Source organism: Pecten maximus, chromosome 12 (genome assembly GCF_902652985.1).
Source record: "Pecten maximus chromosome 12, xPecMax1.1, whole genome shotgun sequence".
In the NCBI taxonomy this organism is placed as follows: Eukaryota; Metazoa; Mollusca; class Bivalvia; order Pectinida; family Pectinidae; genus Pecten; species Pecten maximus.
Window position 1 is genome coordinate 40,792,583 of NC_047026.1, and position 24,434 is coordinate 40,817,016.

The 24,434-nt window shown below is 36.1% G+C and overlaps 1 protein-coding gene across 1 annotated transcript in view; it reads right to left on the bottom strand.

The window, feature by feature from the left end:
* The window catches only part of LOC117338838 (alpha-1,6-mannosyl-glycoprotein 2-beta-N-acetylglucosaminyltransferase-like), a 68,023-nt gene that overhangs the window by 19,573 nt on the left and 24,016 nt on the right, over positions 1-24,434 (bottom strand). The window contains exons 2-4 of the mRNA XM_033900196.1: positions 15,280-15,419; positions 6,781-8,169; positions 2,081-2,178 (exon numbers count right to left, since the gene is read on the bottom strand). Of these exons, the coding sequence (XP_033756087.1) occupies positions 2,081-2,178; positions 6,781-7,389 (707 nt within the window). The 5' untranslated portion in view covers positions 7,390-8,169; positions 15,280-15,419. The remainder of the gene's footprint in view (positions 1-2,080; positions 2,179-6,780; positions 8,170-15,279; positions 15,420-24,434) is intronic.

Sequence of the window (24,434 nt, forward strand, 5' to 3'; positions counted from 1 at the left end):
TTATGTACTGTACTCAACTCGGGATTAAGGAAGAAAAATACTGAATTAGTGGCAATAATGGTTTTTATTTTAATAGAAATAATCAGTTTTAGACCAAACTTTTGGACTGGAGATTGTCAAATTTACTGAAACAAGTTGGGTGATTACAAGAGTACCCTTGACCTTTGACCTTTGGACCAGTAAAAAAAAAATAATCCCATGCAAGTACTTGTGGTAAGGAAAAACTGCATGAACTTTGAGTTTGATTGTCCCAATTGCAAGTGATGTATTTAGTTATCGTATGAAAATAAATTTTCTATTTTTTGTAACAGTGACCTTGACCTTTGGACCTGAAAACCAATCCCAAGCAATCACTTGTCATAAGGAAATCTCTGTGTGGACACCGATGACTGGTATGATCTTGCAGGAGACATGTTGGCCTATAATTCACCTGAGATTTAAATCTGTCAGGAGACATGTTGGCCTATAATTCACCTGAGATTTAAATCTGTCAGGAGACATGTTGGCCTATAATTCACCCCCGATTTAAATCTGTCAGGAGACAAGTTGGCCTATAGTTCACCCCCGATTTAAATCTGTCAGGAGACATGTTGGCCTATAATTCACCCCCGATTTAAATCTGTCAGGAGACATGTTGGCCTATAATTCACCCCCGATTTAAATCTGTCAGGAGACATGTTGGCCTATAATTCACCCCCGATTTAAATCTGTCAGGAGACATGTTGGCCTATAATTCACCCCGATTTAAATCTGTCAGGAGACATGTTGGCCTATAATTCACCCCCGATTTAAATTTGTCAGGAGACAAGTTGGCCTATAATTCACCCCCGATTTAAATCTGTCAGGAGACATGTTGGCCTATAATTCACCCCTGATTTAAATCTGTCAGGAGACATGTTGGCCTATAATTCACCCCCGATTTAAATTTGTCAGGAGACAAGTTGGCCTATAATTCAAACCCGATTTAAATCTGTCAGGAGACATGTTGGCCTATAATTCACCCCCAATTTAAATCTGTCAGGAGACATGTTGGCCTATAGTTCACCCCCGATTTAAATCTGTCAGGAGACATGTTGGCCTATAATTCACCCCCGATTTAAATCTGTCAGGAGACAAGTTGGCCTATAGTTCACCCCCGATTTAAATCTGTCAGGAGACAAGTTGGCCTATAATTCACCCCCGATTTAAATCTGTCAGGAGACATGTTGGCCTATAATTCAACCCCGATTTAAATCTGTCAGGAGACATGTTGGCCTATAATTCACCCCCGATTTAAATTTGTCAGGAGACAAGTTGGCCTATAGTTCACCCCCGATTTAAATTTGTCAGGAGACAAGTTGGCCTATAATTCACCTGAGATTTAAATTTGTCAGGAGACATGTTGGCCTATAGTTCACCTGAGATTTAAATTTATCAGGAGACATGTTGGCCTATAGTTCACCCCCTGATTTAAATCTGTCAGGAGACATGTTGGCCTATAGTTCACCCCCGATTTAAATCTGTCAGGAGACATGTTGGCCTATAATTCACCCCCGATTTAAATTTGTCAGGAGACAAGTTGGCCTATAGTTCACCCCCGATTTAAATTTGTCAGGAGACAAGTTGGCCTATAATTCAACCCCGATTTAAATCTGTCAGGAGACATGTTGGCCTATAATTCACCCCCGATTTAAATTTGTCAGGAGACAAGTTGGCCTATAGTTCACCCCCGATTTAAATTTGTCAGGAGACAAGTTGGCCTATAATTCAACCCCGATTTAAATCTGTCAGGAGACATGTTGGCCTATAATTCACCTGAGATTTAAATCTGTCAGGAGATGGAGACATGTTGGCCTATAATTCACCCCCAATTTAAATCTGTCTCTCCTGATATATAGGAGGCATTTTTTTTACTCCCCTTTCTTTATGTCCTAAGAAATATCATTGCCCATGCCAGTCAACATCCAATTTGAATCCCTCTCTCCCGATATATATATCAGAAGCTGTATCTTTCTCCCCATACTTCAAGTCCAAAGAACAATTGTTGCCCAGTCTCAATCCCCAATTTAAATCTGTCCCTCCTGATATAGAGATATCTTACTCGTCTTTCTTCACATCCCGAGGACAATCGTTGGGGTCCTGACCAGGAAATTCCTTGGGATGTAGTTGAAGAGTAACAGGAAAATATATTTGCATTACCTGAAAAATAAAAAATAGAAAAAATTTGCTTAATTTATAAATTGGATAAACACATATTTACACAGGAACTACAAAGCACAATATCCTGGCAAAGTTTTGATATTAAAATGGAGATGCCGTGTTATTTGTGGAATCAATTAATGGTAGGGTTTCATGTTTGGACAACATTGAGTGCAACTCAAATGTATACAAACCATTATACAAATGTACTTCAATTATCAATACGAATGAGCCTCTATACACATATATTAGCTTAATGATTAACAGCAAACTTTCTCTATTAATACAAAAATTGAAGGTAAAACACTCATTCTCAGATTTTTTTGTTCCATGAATAAAGGAATTGCCTTCTAATAGTATCTAGATCTGTTTTCAGGTAAAACTCAAATAGTCCTTGATTGTTAAAATGTATAATTGTGTATATATCTAAATAATTAACATTCACATATAGTGTAATTATCTTAATGGAACCAAGGTTCTACACCTGAATATATCATGGCTGTTTCTCTATTTCCCCACTTTAGATTAATATATATGTAAACTTAAATCCCATATATATGTATTTTGATATAGTTCTTAATCAATTGATACTAATATATAATTAATTCATGCATGACTTCCAAAACTGGACATAATATGGATCAATTTCCAAATGAAATGTTTCCATATATAGGAACATGTCACAGATATAAGAACATGTACTAAAGTCTAAATGTGACTGAACACGCACAAACTTTAATCATGATCAATTTTCTCGGGCTTTCCTCAAATTGTCCACTTATCTATATTAATGGACTAAAATGAGCCACTGAGATAATGGTATAATTTCCATACACATATATAGTATATATACCTGTTATTATACTTACCTGTATTACCGTATTTGACCCAATAAGTGTACACTGCGCTTACAAAATCACAAAAGGGGTGTCCTTGATTAAACCATGTAAAGGGGAAAATTCTCTGTTAAATCGTGTGAAAAACAGAATTTTTTTCATTTACTTATCATTCTGTAGTGAAATTAATCTCGAGTCTTTGGTTAAAACAACTATAATGGCAGAGTAGTTAAGGAACGTTTTATGTGTTTCTTGATTAGTACATGCACCAATCCTCTTTTCATAAAACTGTGAGGGTGTGCTTATAGAGGCAGGTGCCCTTATAGGGTCGAATATGGTATCATAGCCTTAACTTATGTATTATATATAATTATATTAAACACTAAATTCGTGCAGCATAAGACTGTTGTGTGTTATAAATAATTCTATTATATTAGAATGCGTGACTGATGACAATAAAGCTATATATATGTTCCATTGGAATTACTGGTTATGTTTAATTATCATAGTTCTTTCCGATGGACATAGATATAATATATCAATTGGATATTACATTTGATATCCCGACATTTGTAAGTCTAGTTTGTTTTTTTCAACTTTCCTTCCAATTCATTTTGGCAAGAGACCCAGAGGACCTGTAGTTCCACCCAGAAGTTTCAATTAACGGTCATGACACACTTAATTCCTATATTATTATATAATAAGATATCTAATAACGGTCATGACACACTTAATTCCTATATTATTATATAATATGATATCTAATAACGGTCATGACACACTTAATTCCTATATTATTATATAATATGATATCTAATATTAAAGGTCATGACACACTTAATTCCTATATTATTATACAATATGATATCTAATAACGGTCATGACACACTTAATTCCTATATTATTATATAATATGATTTATTACATTTTTACCAGTGAAATATCAAAAATTATTCATTCTATAAAAGTGATATTTTTCACTAGTGAAAAATATATTTATCACTAGTGAAAAATATCACTTTTGCTGATTTGACCAATCAAATTAATGATGAGAAAATACCAAAATAATTGACCAATCAGAAAGCCCGACATATATCTCAGCACCTGGACAGGGGGAACTACATTTTTTGTTTACAAATTATCGCTGTAGGCCTAGTTAGCATACTGGGTAGGTTTTTCGTTGATAAAAAATGTAATAAACAGAATATCTAACAGTATCTTCAGTAATACCAAATATATTTCGATCACTCGTGTGGCTAATATTTAGATATTTTTCACTCGTGCTGCGCACTCGTGAAAAATATCAAAATATTAGCCCCACTCGTGAAATATATTTAGTATTACTGAAAACACTGTTAGATATCCTCTATATCTAATATTAACGGTCATGACACACTTAATTCCTATATTATCATATAATATGATATCTAATATTAACTGTCATGACACACTTAATTCCTATATTATTATATAATATGATATCTAATATTAACGGTCATGACACACTTAATTCCTATATTATTATATAATATGATATCTAATATTAACGGTCATGACACACTTAATTCCTATATTGTTATATAATATGATATCTAATATTAACTGTCATGACACACTTAATTCCTATATTATTATATAATATGATATCTAATATTAACTGTCATGACACACTTAATTCCTATATTATTATATATATGATATCTAATATTAACGGTCATGACACACTTAATTCCTATATTATTATACAATATGATATCTAATATTAACGGTCATGACACACTTAATTCCTATATTATTATATAATAAGATATCTAATATTAACGGTCATGACACACTTAATTCCTATATTATTATATAATATGATATCTAATATTAACGGTCATGACACACTTAATTCCTATATTATTATATAATATGATATCTAATATTAACTGTCATGACACACTTAATTCCTATATTATTATATAATATGATATCTAATATTAACTGTCATGACACACTTAATTCCTATATTATTATATATATGATATCTAATATTAACGGTCATGACACACTTAATTCCTATATTATTATACAATATGATATCTAATATTAACGGTCATGACACACTTAATTCCTATATTATTATATAATAAGATATCTAATATTAACGGTCATGACACACTTAATTCCTATATTATTATATAATAAGATATCTAATATTAACTGTCATGACACACTTAATTCCTTTATTATTATATAATATGATATCTAATATTAACGGTCGTGACACACTTAATTCCTATATTATTATATAATAAGATATCTAATATTAACGGTCATGACACACTTAATTCCTATAATATTATATAATATGATATCTAATATTAACGGTCATGACACACTTAATTCCTATATTATTATATAATTAGATATCTTTCCCTGTTTTTATATTATTTCTTAGTTCTACTTTTAGTACCATGGGTGGGCTCTGTAGCTGTGTGTATACTGGAGAATCTTATTGTTGGATATTCTATTATAACTCTAGATCTATTTGTATTTAAACATTTGTATTGAGCTACCTGTAGATGTACTTGACCAAATTTGGTTTTATCCCTTTTATCTTTTTATCAGTATCAAGTTATTATTATGTACATTACAACTTAACACCTGTATTTTTATAACAAGCTTTACAAAATTATAATGGTGTTCGGACAGAATTATATAACATTATTTTGTACAATATTAGGCCAGGTCATACAGTTGTAGCAGTGGACTTTTGTGCATTATTTTCACTTTACCTGGATAAATATTATTATTACTATTTTCACTTTACCTGGATAAACATTATTTAAGAAGTAATTAACGATGATTCGTGTATTGTTGCAGGATATACAACGAGGACGAGGATATTTTGCAATTAAATTAATAACGAAGGCCGCAGACCTGAGTTATTAATTAAAATTGCAAAATATCCGAGTCCGAGTTGTATATCCTGCACCAATACACGAGTCAAAGTTGATTATTTCTATTCTACCATGTACTGTTTAGTTCTGAGACCGACCTCTTTCTAATAGAAAAACGGCAAAGAAACCCCGGGAAAACCTCGTAATCTATTTCTTGAGTATTGCATTATTTGTTGATAAAATATACATTTCTTTACAGGCACTACAGTACTACGATCAAGAGCATCTATCATATAGCATTGATTTTGAAAATTAAAAAAAAAAAAGAAAAAAAGGGGGACCTTCGTAGGATTCGAACTCGCGTCGTGATAAAAATATATTGAAAGACTAACCCATTAGCCCACTCGGCTATAGTAACCTTTTATAAAACAGGTGAATATTAGATATATAAAATTGTAATAGCCGTGACTCACGACCGTGTATTATTGGCACGAGCGTGGGTTATTGGAAAATAATACATGGTCTTAAACCAATCAAAACTAGCGTTGCATAGCAAACATGGTAGAATATCATTTTTTTCACTTTACCTGGATAAACCTGATTATCATTATTTTCACTTTACCTGGATAAACATTATTATCGTTATTTTCACTTTACCTGGATAAACCTGATTATCATTATTTTCACTTTACCTGGATAAACCTGATTATCATTATTTTCACTTTACCTGGATAAACCTGATTATCATTATTTTCACTTTACCAGGATAAACCTGATTATCATTATTTTCACTTTACCAGGATAAACATGATTATCATTATTTTCACTTTTCCTAGATAAACATTATTATCATTATTATAATGAAAAATAAAAATACTTACCGGACAAAAATCCACTGAATGTACAATCCTATTCAATTCGTCGGAATACACGTCATGACTAAATATTAAAAGTGAGTCTTTGATTTGATTTACTTTTCGTAATGAATCTATCAGGATCTGGAGATACTGTGAACGATCATGAACTTGTACTACTATAACAACACTGTCAGATTTCAGTTTTAAACCAAACTTATGGAGGTTATGTATAAACTGTTCGCGATTGGCTCTTTCCACTTCAAGACGAATCTGCGTTAGATTACTCTCTTCGATATCACGATGAAGGAATGTCTTATTATATTGATTAACAGGTATAAATACTTCCAATCCACTGGAATCATTGGGATTTTTGGCATCGCTGAGTTCAGACAATCGTGTTTGTACATGTGCTGTATCTCCCCAGTTGCCTTGGTGACGAAGTTTGTGAAGTAGTGATCGGTTTATTTCGTCACCGTTTCGCGGTTGAAAGTGCATCAGCACGTGCATGTTGAGAAAAACGAAGAGAACAAGAATGACCATAAACAGAGTCCTAATCAGTCGGGTGGGACGTACCTTCATTTCTCCAAGTGCCCCTAACACAGACGGATTAGTTTGCTTTTTTTTTTTATACATCAGTGATTGTTTTTAACGGAGAGGTTCCCTGCCCATCAGAATCGGAGAGGTTCCCTGCCCATCAGAATCGTACCCCTCAAACAAACACACTAGATACCTCTCTACTATCAAGGACATATGCTCCACATTTTATGCATTTTGGTTTTTCTAAAGAAAAAACAAAAGTTGATTTAAAATTCTACTCAAATAAATGATATTCAAATTTGCCTGGTTTTAATCTCCAGACAGTGACGTGATGCCTTATGGTGTATTCCACTCAATGACAACCATGAAACTCAGACACAGGCATCCCTCGGCTAATTCCTCCTCCAAATTTGCATTTCATCACATGGCCAGCTGACCATAAATCACAAGACTGTCTAGTATAATTGTTTGGGTTTATATACCAACAGCCACAAGTAGAAGATTGTCTAGATTAATTTTCAAGTTTCAGGTACATTTGTGTATAGGCAGACTGTGCCCCTGGTTATTGAGGAGCCTGGTTATCGACAGACAGTTTCCTGTACAGGTATGACGGCTGTACTCAGCAGCCATGTATAGATTTGTCAGTCACTGTCCAGCAGCAGCTGTACATATAAGCACTTGAAATCCGGCAATTATAATAGGATGAATTGTTGATGAAGGTAGGCAATGACAGTATGGAATCCCTAGATTGTCTCCGACATTCTTAATCCACTGCTGTTCTGTAATATGTTGTCAGCTGTTTTCCTTTATGATGAGGACAGCATATACATCATCATATCAAAATCCAGATGTTACTGCCCATATACAGGATAGCATCTAAAACACATAGAAAGCAGAAGTTACACACTAAGAGATATACAGAATATAAGTTGATAAGTATCAATGTACTTAGTATTGAGTTTTACAATATAAACTGACCAAACATCATGTCTATCCTCCAATATATGAATGCGTAAGTAAGGAGACTAATTTTACAGCTGGGGATATCCGAAAGATAAATAAACTTCCCATGATTTTCTCTCCCCTCCCCCCCCCCCCCCCAAAGATAAATATACTTCCAATGATTTTCTCTCCCCCCCCCCCAAGATAAATATACTTCCAATGATTTTCTCTCCCCCCCCCCCCCCCAAGATAAATAAACTTCCAATGATTTTCTCTCCCCCCCCCCCCCCAAGATAAATAAACTTCCAATGATTTTCTCTCCCCCCCCTCCCCAAGATAAATGTACATGCAGACTCCCCCTCACCCCCCTTCACCCCCCCAAAAAGCTTTTTCACTGGCAATTTTTACTGCGCAAAAAACAGCAGTATGAATTTCGTTTAATTAGAACACATGAATAAATAATTGAATTTAGGATGTTTTATTGATACCATGCTTTAAATGTGTGTTCAACATAATGATATTGTCAGAGTTCCTTTGATAGAATCAATAAACAATGAAGGAAATGGATCAATGAATTAGGCTTGCAGTTTGGCGTTCTTGATAGACATCAATTATCTACCAATATGAATAAAACGAATGAATAGTCAAAGCCTTGTACAAATTGACGAGCCGTGAATAACTGGTAAAATTGTTTATTGTGGTAACCGACCAGACAAGTTAATCGTCTAGTGAAGGCTCACCAGAGGTAACAAGTGGAAACCAGAGGTAACAAGTGGAAACCAGAGGTAACAAGTGGAAACCAGAGGTAACAAGTGGAAACCAGAGGTAACAAGTGGAAACCAGAGGTAACAAGTGGAAACCGGAGGTAACAAGTGGAAACCGGAGGTAACAAGTGGAAACCGGAGGTAACAAGTGGAAACCAGAGGTAACAAGTGGAAACCAGAGGTAACAAGTGGAAACCAGAGGTAACAAGTGGAAACCAGAGGTAACAAGTGGAAACCAGAGGTAACAAGTGGAAACCAGAGGTAACAAGTGGAAACCAGGGGTAACAAGTGGAAACCAGAGGTAACAAGTGGAAACCAGAGGTAACAAGTGGAAACCAGAGGTAACAAGTGGAAACCAGAGGTAACAAGTGGAAACCAGAGGTAACAAGTGGAAACCAGAGGTAACAAGTGGAAACCAGAGGTAACAAGTGGAAACCAGAGGTAACAAGTGGAAACCAGAGGTAACAAGTGGAAACCAGAGGTAACAAGTGGAAACCAGAGGTAACAAGTGGAAACCAGAGGTAACAAGTGGAAACCAGAGGTAACAAGTGGAAACCAGAGGTAACAAGTGGAAACCAGAGGTAACAAGTGGAAACCAGAGGTAACAAGTGGAAACCAGAGGTAACAAGTGGAAACCAGAGGTTACAAGTGGAAACCAGAGGTAACAAGTGGAAACCAGAGGTAACAAGTGGAAACCAGAGGTAACAAGTGGAAACCAGAGGTAACAAGTGGAAACCAGAGGTAACAAGTGGAAACCAGAGGTAACAAGTGGAAACCAGAGGTAACAAGTGGAATCAGTTTAGTGATATATATCTATATTAAATTGTGCTGGATATAACACAGTTGTCTGTGATGGTAATTATTATAACACTGGTGACAGTGATGGTATAGTATAACACTGGTGACAGTGATGGTATAGTATAACACTGGTGACAGTGATGGTATAGTATAACACTGACAGTGATGGTATAGTATAACACTGGTGACAGTGATGGTATAGTATAACACTGACAGTGATGGTATAGTATAACACTGGTGACAGTGATGGTATAGTATAACACTGGTGACAGTGATGGTATAGTATAACACTGACAGTGATGGTATAGTATAACACTGGTGACAGTGATGGTATAGTATAACACTGGTGTCAGTGATGGTATAGTATAACACTGACAGTGATGGTATAGTATAACACTGACAGAGATGGTATAGTATAACACTGGTGTCAGTGATGGTATAGTATAACACTGGTGACAGTGATGGTATAGTATAACACTGGTGACAGTGATGGTATAGTATAACACTGACAGTGATGGTATAGTATAACACTGACAGTGATGGTATAGTATAACACTGGTGACAGTGATGGTATAGTATAACACTGGTGACAGTGATGGTATAGTATAACACTGGTGACAGTGATGGTATAGTATAACACTGTCAGTGATGGTATAGTATAACACTGGTGTCAGTGATGGTATAGTATAACACTGGTGACAGTGATGGTATAGTATAACACTGACAGTGATGGTATAGTATAACACTGGTGACGGTGATGGTATAGTATAACACTGGTGACAGTGATGGTATAGTATAACACTGGTGTCAGTGATGGTATAGTATAACACTGGTGACAGTGATGGTATAGTATAACACTGACAGTGATGGTATAGTATAACACTGGTGACGGTGATGGTATAGTATAACACTGGTGACAGTGATGGTATAGTATAACACTGGTGTCAGTGATGGTATAGTATAACACTGGTGACAGTGATGGTATAGTATAACACTGGTGACAGTGATGGTATAGTATAACACTGGTGACAGTGATGGTAATTAGTATAACACTGGTGACAGTGATGGTATAGTATAACACAGTTGTCAGTGATGGTATAGTATAACACAGTTGTCAGTGATGGTATAGTATAACACTGGTGACAGTGATGGTATAGTATAACACTGGTGACAGTGATGGTATAGTATAACACTGACAGTGATGGTATAGTAAAACACTGGTGACAGTGATGGTATAGTATAACACTGACAGTGATGGTATAGTATAACACTGGTTACAGTGATGGTATAGTATAACACTGAGAGTGATGGTATAGTATAACACTGACAGTGATGGTATAGTATAACACTGGTGACGGTGATGGTATAGTATAACACTGGTGACAGTGATGGTATAGTATAACACTGGTGTCAGTGATGGTATAGTATAACACTGGTGACAGTGATGGTATAGTATAACACTGGTGACAGTGATGGTATAGTATAACACTGGTGACAGTGATGGTAATTAGTATAACACTGGTGACAGTGATGGTATAGTATAACACAGTTGTCAGTGATGGTATAGTATAACACAGTTGTCAGTGATGGTATAGTATAACACTGGTGACAGTGATGGTATAGTATAACACTGGTGACAGTGATGGTATAGTATAACACTGACAGTGATGGTATAGTAAAACACTGGTGACAGTGATGGTATAGTATAACACTGACAGTGATGGTATAGTATAACACTGGTTACAGTGATGGTATAGTATAACACTGAGAGTGATGGTATAGTATAACACTGGTGACAGTGATGGTATAGTATAACACTGACAGTGATGGTATAGTATAACACTGGTGTCAGTGATGGTATAGTATAACACTGGTGACAGTGATGGTATAGTATAACACTGGTGACAGTGATGGTATAGTATAACACTGACACTGATGGTATAGTATAACACTGGTGACAGTGATGGTATAGTATAACACTGGTGACAGTGATGGTATAGTATAACATTGGTGACAGTGATGGTATAGTATAACACTGGTGACAGTGATGGTATAGTATAACACTGGTGACAGTGATGGTATAGTATAACACTGGTGACAGTGATGGTATAGTATACCACTGGTGACAGTGATGGTATAGTATAACACTGGTGACAGTGATGGTATAGTATAACACTGGTGACAGTGATGGTATAGTATAACACTGGTGACAGTGATGGTATAGTATAACACTGGTGACAGTGATGGTATAGTATAACACTGGTGACAGTGATGGTATAGTATAACACTGACAGTGATGGTATAGTATAACACTGGTGACAGTGATGGTATAGTATAACACTGGTGACAGTGATGGTATAGTATAACACTGACAGTGATGGTATAGTATAACACTGGTGACAGTGATGGTATAGTATAACACTGACAGTGATGGTATAGTATAACACTGGTGACAGTGATGGTATAGTATAACACTGGTGACAGTGATGGTATAGTATAACACTGACAGTGATGGTATAGTATAACACTGGTGACAGTGATGGTATAGTATAACGCTGACAGTGATGGTATAGTATAACACTGGTGACAGTGATGGTATAGTATAACACTGGTGTCAGTGATGGTATAGTATAACACTGGTGACAGTGATGGTATAGTATAACACTGGTGACAGTGATGGTATAGTATAACACTGGTGACAGTGATGGTATAGTATAACACTGGTGACAGTGATGGTATAGTATAACACTGACAGTGATGGTATAGTATAACACTGGTGACAGTGATGGTATAGTATATCACTGACAGTGATGGTATAGTATAACACTGGTGACAGTGATGGTATAGTATAACACTGACAGTGATGGTATAGTATAACACTGACAGTGATGGTATAGTATAACACTGGTGACAGTGATGGTATAGTATAACACTGGTGACAGTGATGGTATAGTATAACACTGACAGTGATGGTATAGTATAACACTGGTGACAGTGATGGTATAGTATAACACTGACAGTGATGGTATAGTATAACACTGGTGACAGTGATGGTATAGTTTAACACTGGTGACAGTGATGGTATAGTATAACACTGGTGACAGTGATGGTATAGTATAACACTGGTGACAGTGATGGTATAGTATAACACTGACAGTGATGGTATAGTATAACACTGGTGACAGTGATGGTATAGTATAACAATGGTGACAGTGATGGTATAGTATAACACTGACAGTGATGGTATATTATAACACTGGTGACAGTGATGGTTTAGTATAACACTGGTGACAGTGATGGTATAGTATAACACTGGTGTCAGTGATGGTATAGTATAACACTGGTGACAGTGATGGTATAGTATAACACTGGTGACAGTGATGGTATAGTATAACACTGGTGACAGTGATGGTATAGTATAACACTTGTGACAGTGATGGTATAGTATAACACTGACAGTGATGGTATAGTATAACACTGGTGACAGTGATGGTATAGTATAACACTGGTGACAGTGATGGTATAGTATAACACTGGTGACAGTGATGGTATAGTATAACACTGACAGTGATGGTATAGTATAACACTGACAGTGATGGTATAGTATAACACTGACAGTGATGGTATAGTATAACACTGGTGACAGTGATGGTATAGTATAACACTGGTGACAGTGATGGTATAGTATAACACTGGTGACAGTGATGGTATAGTATAACACTGACAGTGATGGTATAGTATAACACTGACAGTGATGGTATAGTATAACACTGGTGACAGTGATGGTATAGTATAACACTGGTGACAGTGATGGTATAGTATAACACTGGTGACAGTGATGGTATAGTATAACACTGGTGACAGTGATGGTATAGTATAACACTGGTGTCAGTGATGGTATAGTATAACACTGGTGACAGTGATGGTATAGTATAACACTGGTGACAGTGATGGTATAGTATAACACTGGTGTCAGTGATGGTATAGTATAACACTGGTGACAGTGATGGTATAGTATAACACTGGTGACAGTGATGGTATAGTATAACACTGGTGACAGTGATGGTATAGTATAACACTGACAGTGATGGTATAGTATAACACTGGTGACAGTGATGGTATAGTATAACACTGGTGACAGTGATGGTATAGTATAACACTGGTGACAGTGATGGTATAGTATAACACTGGTGACAGTGATGGTATAGTATAACACTGACAGTGATGGTATAGTATAACACTGGTGACAGTGATGGTATAGTATAACACTGGTGACAGTGATGGTATAGTTGATCGGAGGGGCAGGTAAAGGAAATTGAAGCCACTATCATATATCATTACTATACAGGACATCTCTATAATTGATGAGGGGCTTTAATAAAAAATAATATGGTAAAACATTCTAAATGATGTTTTAGGAAATTTTTGTAATTTCAATTAATCAAAAAATATAATTAATTTTTTTTTGCAGACTTTTTTTTCAGATTCAAGAATGATTTTTCTGTTTTTATTTTTTAATTTTCTATTGTTTTGTCTTGTACTATATATAATTCATACCTGTAAAAGGATAGTTTAAGCCAACAAATACCACATATGTATATTGAGTCATGCACTTACAGAAGTTATGATAAGTATGAATTTCACATGCCCTTAGCTTTGTGTCAAGTAAGATGGGTGTCCCTGAAAGCGTTAATCAGTATGAGTTGAGATTAGTACATTGTGTATAGCAGATATATAAAACCTCAGGGCTAAACAATGATGTCCACAGTTAATTTCTGTTAGATATGAGTAGGTGTGAAAACAAATACAACAAAGAGCAGTAGTATAACAAGCTAAGATGCTCAGTGGTCATGCAATGCATCAAATCAAACCATCCGGAAATATTTACTATCAATGAACAAGGCCCATAACTCAATCTGTACATAAAATTATATCTATATTAAGAACAATTTTAGTAGGATACAGTCCCAACATCCCAAGACTTTCTGACAGAAACTAGAGCAATTGTAGATGATACCGATAAAGATGTGCCACAGACATACTGTAGTGACACAACTTGGATAAAGGGCAATAACTCTGTTTAATGGAGCCAGATACAAGATTTTAGTATGCTAAACCAATCAGGTATTCACTGTACAAAACGTGGCAATTGGGGGATGACAGCATATCAGCAAATATGACAAAAACTCACATGTAAGTAAAATTACACACACTTTCCAGTGTGGGATCTGCCACAGCAGCAGAGTGCAGTAATGTAATGAATGAACACATAGCTTTATGATTAAAAAAAGATTACTAAAAATTGATTTACATAAATACATCTGAATTGCCAGCTTTTGGTGCCATCCCTGAGTTCGAGTAAAGAATACATAGAAGATCCAATACAAACAGGTCATTGTTAAACTCAAGAATTTCCAGTTCAGGGTGTACTCAACATGTAAATACTGAAAGTCTTCCAGTCTATAAAGAGAAGAATATTTACAGTAAGGACTGTGTATGGTCAGTAAATGGTCAGTAAATGGTCAGTTCAAGTTCAATATCGGCTTATTGGACGGCCCATCTGGTCAGCTGCAAGTCTCTGACATAATACACACCTCCATCTTGGCCGGTAGACTTCACTACCTAAAAAGAATGACAGAGAAATTGACTTTTAAGTACACAACTGCCTAAAAGGAAAGAAAGTGACTTCGTGAGCAAAAGCTAATCTGTGTATGAACAGCTAACGTAATTAACAACCAATTGCAAGACTGTGGTCCTTTACCAGACACGATAACATGATTAGTGAATTGAAGGCTATAACAGACTGATTAAACTAGCACATGGCTAATTAAAAATTAACTTTCCCTTCTCATTTTGTCTACAGCTGATAAACCTTTGGTTCAGAACATGTGTAAAGTATGCAGACTTGCATGTACATTGTACTATATATGGTTGAAATACGTCAACTGTGCTGGGATAATGGTGAACACACCCGTAACTATGGTAACTGTACTGGGTTCATGATAGACACCACGGTAACTATGGTAACTGTACTGGAATCATGATAGACACCACGGTAACTATGGTAACTGTACTGGAATCATGATAGACACCACGGTAACTATGGTAACTGTACTGGAATCATGATAGACACCACGGTAACTATGGTAACTGTACTAGAATCATGATAGACACCACTGTTACTATGGTAACTGTACTGGAATCATGATAGACACCACTGTAACTATGGTAACTGTACTGGAATCATGATAAACACCACTGTTACTATGGTAACTGTACTGGGTTCATGATAGACACCACGGTAACTATGGTAACTGTACTGGAATCATGATAGACACCAAGGTAACTATGGTAACTGTACTGGAATCATGACAGACACCACTGTAACTATGGTAACTGTACTGGAATCATGATAGACACCAAGGTAACTATGGTAACTGTACTGGAATCATGATAGACACCACGGTAACTATGGTAACTGTACTGGAATCATGATAGACACCACGGTAACTATGGTAACTGTACTGGAATCATGATAGACACCACAGTAACTATGGTAACTGTACTGGAATCATGATAGACACCACAGTAACTATGGTAACTGTATTGGTATTATGGTAAACACACCTGTAACTTAATAGTAATTGTACCATTAATTATAGCACACTTAATATAACCTGACTCAGTGTATATGAACAAAGACCACCAGACGTGTTCAGTGTATCTAATTATACTGAATTGAGCTAGCTAACTCAGTGTATACAACTGAAGTCCATCAAACTTGTTCAGCTATTGAATAATACCCGACTTGACCTAACTCAATGTATACTAATAGAAGTCCATCAGACTGGTTTATATTGACCAGACTTAGTGTAGAATGTTAAAGTCCATCAGACTCGTTTTGTGTATTTTGACCAGACTTAGTGTAGAATGTTAAAGCCCACCAGACTTGTTCAATAGATTTAATCATACCCAACATGGCCGAGCTGCCTTTCATGATGCAGTTAATCAAAAGAAAAATTTCTTTATAAGTGCTTTAACAATTTGCCCTCTGTGGCCTTATGAATCGCGGGAGCTTCCAACCAAACATCCCAACCAACCAAATATATTGATGATTCTAGGCCTTTTGGTTTTTGAGAAGAAGTATTTTACGAACAAAGTTTGGTCTGACAGCCACTACAACACAGCATAATCTGCAGGAATACCCCTGGGGCCAGGTTAGCTAAAAATTAACATTATTTACAGGATTACGAGGTATAGAAAGTGTCTGGCACTAATCCCAAATGGTCTCTACCTGATATATACCACACACAGAAATTGATATGTCAGGCCATGGTATGTAATTGTATGTCTGGTCAATACAGCAAGTGTTGCCACTAATTATCTATATAAATATATATATATATCTATATACTATATGGAAAAAATATACCATATTTAGCTCCTTGATGCAATCAATGAAAATCTTAATTAAAAGTATTTTCATATTTTCATACTTTGTGGTATGGAAGACTTTCTTATTATTAGATATATGAAATTATTTAAACTAAATAACTGGTGTATGAGCATGCATGCAATATTTTTGTTTCTATATAAAAGAAGGGGATTGGTGTGGCTTGCATATCTAACTGAGACTCAATAGGCACTGGGTCATTGTGACACAGGGGTCAAGACCGGATGGCCTCCTGGTAGTGGCTCTGCTGGAGGCTATCTCACCACTAGTGTAGGGAATGCTCATGTCTGCTGTTGGAATCAATTTGGGTAAAGCATTTTGTCAAAGTGCACAACAGCACAGGACAGTCAGTGATCCATGCTTCCTGAGAAACACAAACAATCCTCATGAACAGACAACCATACAGACTAGTTCAATGCTCAGTGTACCGACTATAATGTAACCCTAATATGATGAGCCTGATGAAAACATTGAATATACATGTACCTACATAATGATAACCATACTACAGTGTTGGTCCTATTACCACAGGACTTGGTGTACGGCCCTGGAAATTAACTCACAATGAGAAACTTAATCACCATTTCACACAAACAAGGTGTCAATCACATTCCAAAATAATTGTCTTTAAATGCATTATGGATCAATGACAGATGCTTGGAAAATTCTACCAATTTCATCAGCAATTTAATGTTCATTTTAATCATATAATCATATACACTGTGATAAGACTGTCACTATAGCAGATGTTTCTGCCAGAATTAAGAGGTATGAACTACGAACATACTTTTAGCCAAGTTTTTTATGGCATTAAACAATTTTGGAAAAATCAAATGTACCATATCATTGTTTTGTTTTTAAAACCTTAATCAATTATTTGTCAATAGCTCTTTTATTGAATTTACCTTTAAAAATTATCATTATCATCTGCCCTGTAGGTAAAGGGGCTTGAATACTCAATTTCCCCTATTGGGGCCTGCCCGTTCGGTCCCAGAGGAGCCATGGCCACACTCTCTGTCTTTTAACCCCCAGGACAGATTTCTTCACTATATAATTCCCTCGATAGTTTTGCCATCCTCATCTACTGCCAATTTAACCCCCAGGACAGATTTCTTCACTATATAATTCCCTCGATAGTTTTGCCATCCTCATCTACAGCCAATTTAACCCCCAGAATAGATTTCTTCACTATATAATTCCCTCGATAGTTTTGCCACCCTCATCTACAGCCAATTTAACCCCCAGAATAGATTTCTTTACTATATAATTCCCTCGATAGTTTTGCCATCCTCATCTACAGCCAATTTAACCCCCAGATTGGATTTCTTTACTATATAATTCCCTCGATAGTTTTGCCATCCTCATCTACAGCCAATTTAACCCCCAGAATAGATTTCTTCACTATATAATTCCATCAATAGTTTTGCCATCCTCATCTACTGCCAATTTAACCCCCAGGACAGATTTCTTCACTATATAATTCCCTAGATAGTTTTGCCATCCTCATCTACAGCCAATTTAACCCCCAGAATAGATTTCTTCACTATATAATTCCCTCGGTAGTTTTGCCATCCTCATCTACTGCCAATTTAACCTCCAGGACAGATTTCTTCACTATATAATTCCCTCGATAGTTTTGCCATCCTCATCTACTGCCAACTTAACCCCCAGAATGGATTTCTTCACAATATAATTCCCTCGATAGTTTTTCCTGCACCCTCGCCATTCTGCCATATGATGTAATATACAAAAGTTCTCAATCACTGCTTGTTTCCCTCGATGTTATCATCAATTTGGTCGACTTGGAACTCTTTAATGTTCTGTTGTAGGAAATTTCTGATGTTCTATTTTAAGAGACTGGAAATACATGATTTTGTTTACTAAACAGCTGACCGATATGTATTCAGAGATAGGTGCACAATGTTATTGTCATAAAACCAAATCTGTGTCGCTGTGGACAAAAGTGAGCAGTATATTGAGGGTAGGCTGTAGTTCTAACATGGACTGCTCACAAAGTCTGGTATAAAAGTAACATGTATTTGTCAAATTTGCTTTTCTAGTTCTACCAATTTTTTTTAATACATGCATAATTCTTAATTACTTTTTTTCAAAAAACAAGGGAATATTTTCTATGTTTAAAAGATCATTCCAAAATACAAGTATATTTTCTTTGTTTTAGAGATAATTCAAAAAAAAAAAAAAAAAAAGGGAATACATGTGTATTTACTATAAATTGTCAATTTAGACCAAATAATTATTAACCAATGAAATATGGGCCGGGCGTTCAAAGAACACCCAATCATAGTTGCTGAATGTCTTCAGTTTTGAAGTGTAGGATCTTCAGGTGCTGCCACATTTATGCAGTGTACCATTTTTGTTGCCAGAAAAAATCAGCAAATGTTTAAAAATTGTATTGTTTTATTTTTAACATGGACTTAATTCAATGAATATTAATATTCATTGATACTGATCGGAGTAATTGAAATTTAATTGTGTATAAAATCGTGAGAACACATGATATAGGACCTTAATTAAATGAGTTTGCATTTCATATGAGATTGGATGAAAGAAGTTGTAGAAGTTTCTATTTTTGCAAGCCTTTTGGAGCAAAAATTCAAACATTTAGGACAACTTTCATAAAATCTCAGAATTTAAAAGATTTTTATCACTTTTTTCACTCAGAAAACTCCAGTACATTTTGTCAGGTTTTGAAGTTCAAATGAGGATAAAATGAAACGCAGACAGACCAGAATATTGTTGTGTCATTTTTAATTCATATTATATGATGTCATAATACAGAGGAGCCCACTTATTTGCATATCGCTTATTTGCATATCCCGCTTATTTGCATAAAATTATCATGTCCCGATTTTTTTCTTCTTTATCTTTGTGTTTTTATCCTGTGTATTTGCATCGACTTAAAACCGACTCCCGCTTATATGCATATAAAAATTCAAAAAAATCGAAAATTTTTAATTGATTTTAGGGTATTTTTGTGATTTTCCCGTAATAAAAGTTTTATGAAAAGTGTTTGAACTTGCATATTGATTTGACACGATGTACAACGTTATCTAATCATTGGTTCCCACTTCGTCAAAACAGGTTATGTTCGATGCTCGAATCGATATCGCCATTTAGTTATTATCCAAACCATATCAGTAGCATTGTGCAGAAGAATTACTGAATAAAATATTTATTTGCCTCATCGTTTGATGAGATTTGTTTATTTATTATAGCATCGATCCAAACCTGTGTTCTGTGCACTTGAACACTCGCTGAGGCAGGTTGCGATTGCCATGATTGTTTACTAGGCGCGTTGCATTGTGGGGGCATATGTGTAATGAACGACAACTCTTTGTGTGTGTGCCATTTTCCAAAACAAACCCAAACAACATTACAGGTGTCACGGTCATTTAAGACAGTCTATTGCTTCAGCAGTTCATCATCTATGATCAAACAACTAATATACTCATAGCAGGAACACAATGCATCTCGAGACGATAATGAATCTTAATTGAAACGATGACATTGTACATCGTAGGCCTAATGCCAACCCACGCGTGTATGACCGCTATCGGACCCAGCGTCGACGAAGTAAATGCAAATATTTTATTTGTACATTTACAAAGAATAACAACCCATGTATTTCGTATTTACTCTTATATTTTAAATAATGTTGTTTTTTTTAAATATATTTTTAATGCAAATAACATAAACAATCATATAGCGCCCATTTTGAGTACCGACCTGACGATCTACATGTGTATAAGAGGGGCCAAAACCCAACTCCGCCTATACGAATACTCCGGTTATTTGCATATTTTGTCATGGAAAAAGGGCTATGCAAATAAGCGGGTTGCTCTGTACATTTTTGTATTCAATGGATATACAGGGTGATCATGTGATCAATGTGGTGATCATGTGATCAATGTGGTGATCATGTGATCAATGTGCTTGTGTATGTATTTATGTTACTGATCTATTCTCTGTGCATGAAGCTAATGCATGTACAGCTCATGCAGAAACTAATTTTAAATCTATCGTATCACGATAACACACATGTAGATATACAAGCTCATCAGCCCCTGGTCTCATCAACGTCCTTAAATTAAGGAAATCCCTACTTATTACCGGGAAACCTAATAATTACAGAGAAACCTAAAATATTCCATAGAAAGCATTATTGGAATAAAGGAAATTTCCCTAACTAAAACTTTTTCCTTAAATCCAACTAATGATTTCTTATGGAAAAATTAGAAGTGAAGGGATTTACTTAGGGAGCGTTGATGAAACTGTGGCCTGGAATCGTCCAGTATTAAATATTCTTCTCTGAGGTTTACATATATTTATAAAGTTAGAAAAAACAACATAGTGTAGGTCTACTTTAGTAATTGATAATGTATGTACATGTGTACAATACAAACACAGTAACTGTTATTTTCTGCCTCACAGCAGTTTTTCAACGCCCATGTACATGTAACATAATCACCCTTTCATTCGAGATTGATGGCTGCTCATCACTCGAGATCGATGCCGATCAAATCAATCAAATGCACAGCTGTACATGTAGCATGGATAATTTATCTCAATCACAATACATATTGTAATTTTTACAAGACATTTTTTGTTTAAAATTTACCAGTATACAATATGTATATATAGAATATTTTATATAATGTAAATGTTGTTGGTCTTCTAATTCACCAGCTGTCAATCCAACACAATAGAGATATGTATATACACAGATATGTAAATTATATCTACTGATTCAGTGAATTACCCTATACTGGATGTGAAATTATTTTTTATATGCCAAGAAAGCTCAGATGATAATTATGAATACAAACTTATTTTATACCACATACCACACTGAATATCTGACATATCAACCATACCTAAATAATTACAGTATTTGGTGGTATAATATGAATTAACTAAATCAGGAATATCATTAATTTTAATAGGTGAAATATATAGGGAATCAACTAAATCAAGAATATCATTAATTCTAATAGGTGATATTTGAATCAACTAAATCAGGAATATCATTAATTTTAATAGGTGATATATATAGGGAATCAACTAAATCAAGAATATCATTAATTCTAATAGGTGATATTTGAATCAACTCTAAATCAGGAATATCACTAACTTTAATAGATGATATCAGAAGCTCAATAAAATTAACCAAGGCCCCAAGTAAGAAGTTCCAGTGATAAGCAGTGCATCAGATCAGACCAGAACATATTTTTCTTTGATGTAGGTCAAAGGTCAAAATGAAGGTCAGAGGCACCTAGGAACTGACTTTTGCTACACCCCCTCACCATGGTGAACATACATGTACATATAGATCTGACCTAAAAATGAAGGCCCAATGACTATAGAAGTACAGGAGATTGGGCCTCAGACAATTTTATTTCTTTGTGTTGGTACATGACACTCTATGATAAAGTGTAGGACAGAACAGTAGTGAAGGAGGTAGAGCCTCGATATGATAAAGTGTAGGACAGAACAGTAGTGAAGGAGGTAGAGTCTGGATATGATAAAGTGTAGGACAGAACAGTAGTGAAGGAGGTAGAGCCTGGATATGATAAAGTGTAGGACAGAACAGTAGTGAAGGAGGTAGAGTCTGGATATGATAAAGTGTAGGACAGAACAGTAGTGAAGGAGGTAGAGCCTGGGATATGATAAAGTGTAGGACAGAACAGTAGTGAAGGAGGTAGGGGAACCCGGTAGGAAAAAGTGTGAAAGGTACCCAAAAAAAAGGGTGGGGGGAAAACCGGAATTAAAAGGAGGAGTTGGGGGGAAACCTGGATATAAAAGTGTAAAAGGAAAAAACATAGTGGGGGAGGTAAGGGCGGATAGTTTAAAAGAAAGGTGTAAAGGGGCTTTTGGAAAAAGGAGGAAACTATTAAGGGAAGGCGGAAAAATAAATGGGCCGGTATTTAACTTTCCCGGGTAAAAGTAAAATTTGGGCAGAAAGGTAAGGGGGGTTTCCTTTAAAAAATTTAACCAGGGGGAGGGCAGTCCTTAAAATGATAAAGTGGGAGGACCAGAACCCCGTAAAATTTTGGGGGGGAGAGTCGGATTATAAATTTAAAAACCCTAAGGGGGAAAAAGGAGAACCTAAGATGGGTTAAAAAAAAAACCCCTAAAGGGGGGTAGAGCCTTTGGGAAAATAAAGTTTTGCAAAACAGAAAAGGGAGGGGGCAAAAAAAACAAAAATGGAAGGGGGGGTAGCCTAGAAAAGGGTTTTTTTAAGGACAAACTTTGGGAAGGGGAGCCGGGGATTGTTGGACCGGGGAGGGTAGGCTGGTATGAAAAAAGTTTAAAAACAGAACCGAGTGGGGGAAAATCCTTGGAATTTTGATAAATGTAGGACGAAAAGGAGTAAAGGGGAAAAGGGTTTTAAAAAAACAAAAAAAAAGGGGAAAATCCTTTATATGATAAAATTGAAAGGGCAAACAGTATGAAAGGTTTAAACCCCGGATATGATAAAGTGGGAGAAGGACCCGAACATAGTGAAGGGGGTGACCCCGGATAAGGGTAAAGTGTAGGACAAAAGTAGTGAATGAGGTAAGCCCGGTATGATAAAGTGGGGAAAGGCCCGAACCCGTAGTGAAGGGGGTAGAGCCCGGTTTTATAAGGGTTGGAAAAGAACAGTAAATGAAAGGGGGGTTTTAAACCTTGGGTTTTGATAAAGTGGGAGGCAAACAGTAGTGAAGGAGGTAGAATCTTTATATATTTAAATTTTAGGGCAAACAGTATTTAAAGGGAGGTTATAAGTTGGGAACTATAAAGTGAGGGAAGAAAAGTTTGAAGGAGAAAGAGTGGGATAATTGGGTAAAAGTGTAAAAGGCAGAACATAGTGAAAGGAGGGTATAGTCCTTTGGGAAATATGAATAAAGGGTTTAAAGGGACATAAAATTTGTTAAGGGGGTAGATTTGGTTTTTTTTTTTTTGGTTTTTTTGGGGGTGGGGGTGGTGGTTTTTTTTTTTTGTTTTGCCCCCCCGGGGAAAACCCCCCCCAAAAAACCCCCCCCCCCCCCCCCCCCCCCCCCCCTTTTCCCCCCCCCCCCCCCCCCCCCGAACCCCCCCCCCCCCCCCCCCCCCCCCCCCCCCCCCCCCCCCCGGAATTTAAAAAGTGGAGAACCCCCGGCCCCCCCAACCCCCCCCCCCCCCCT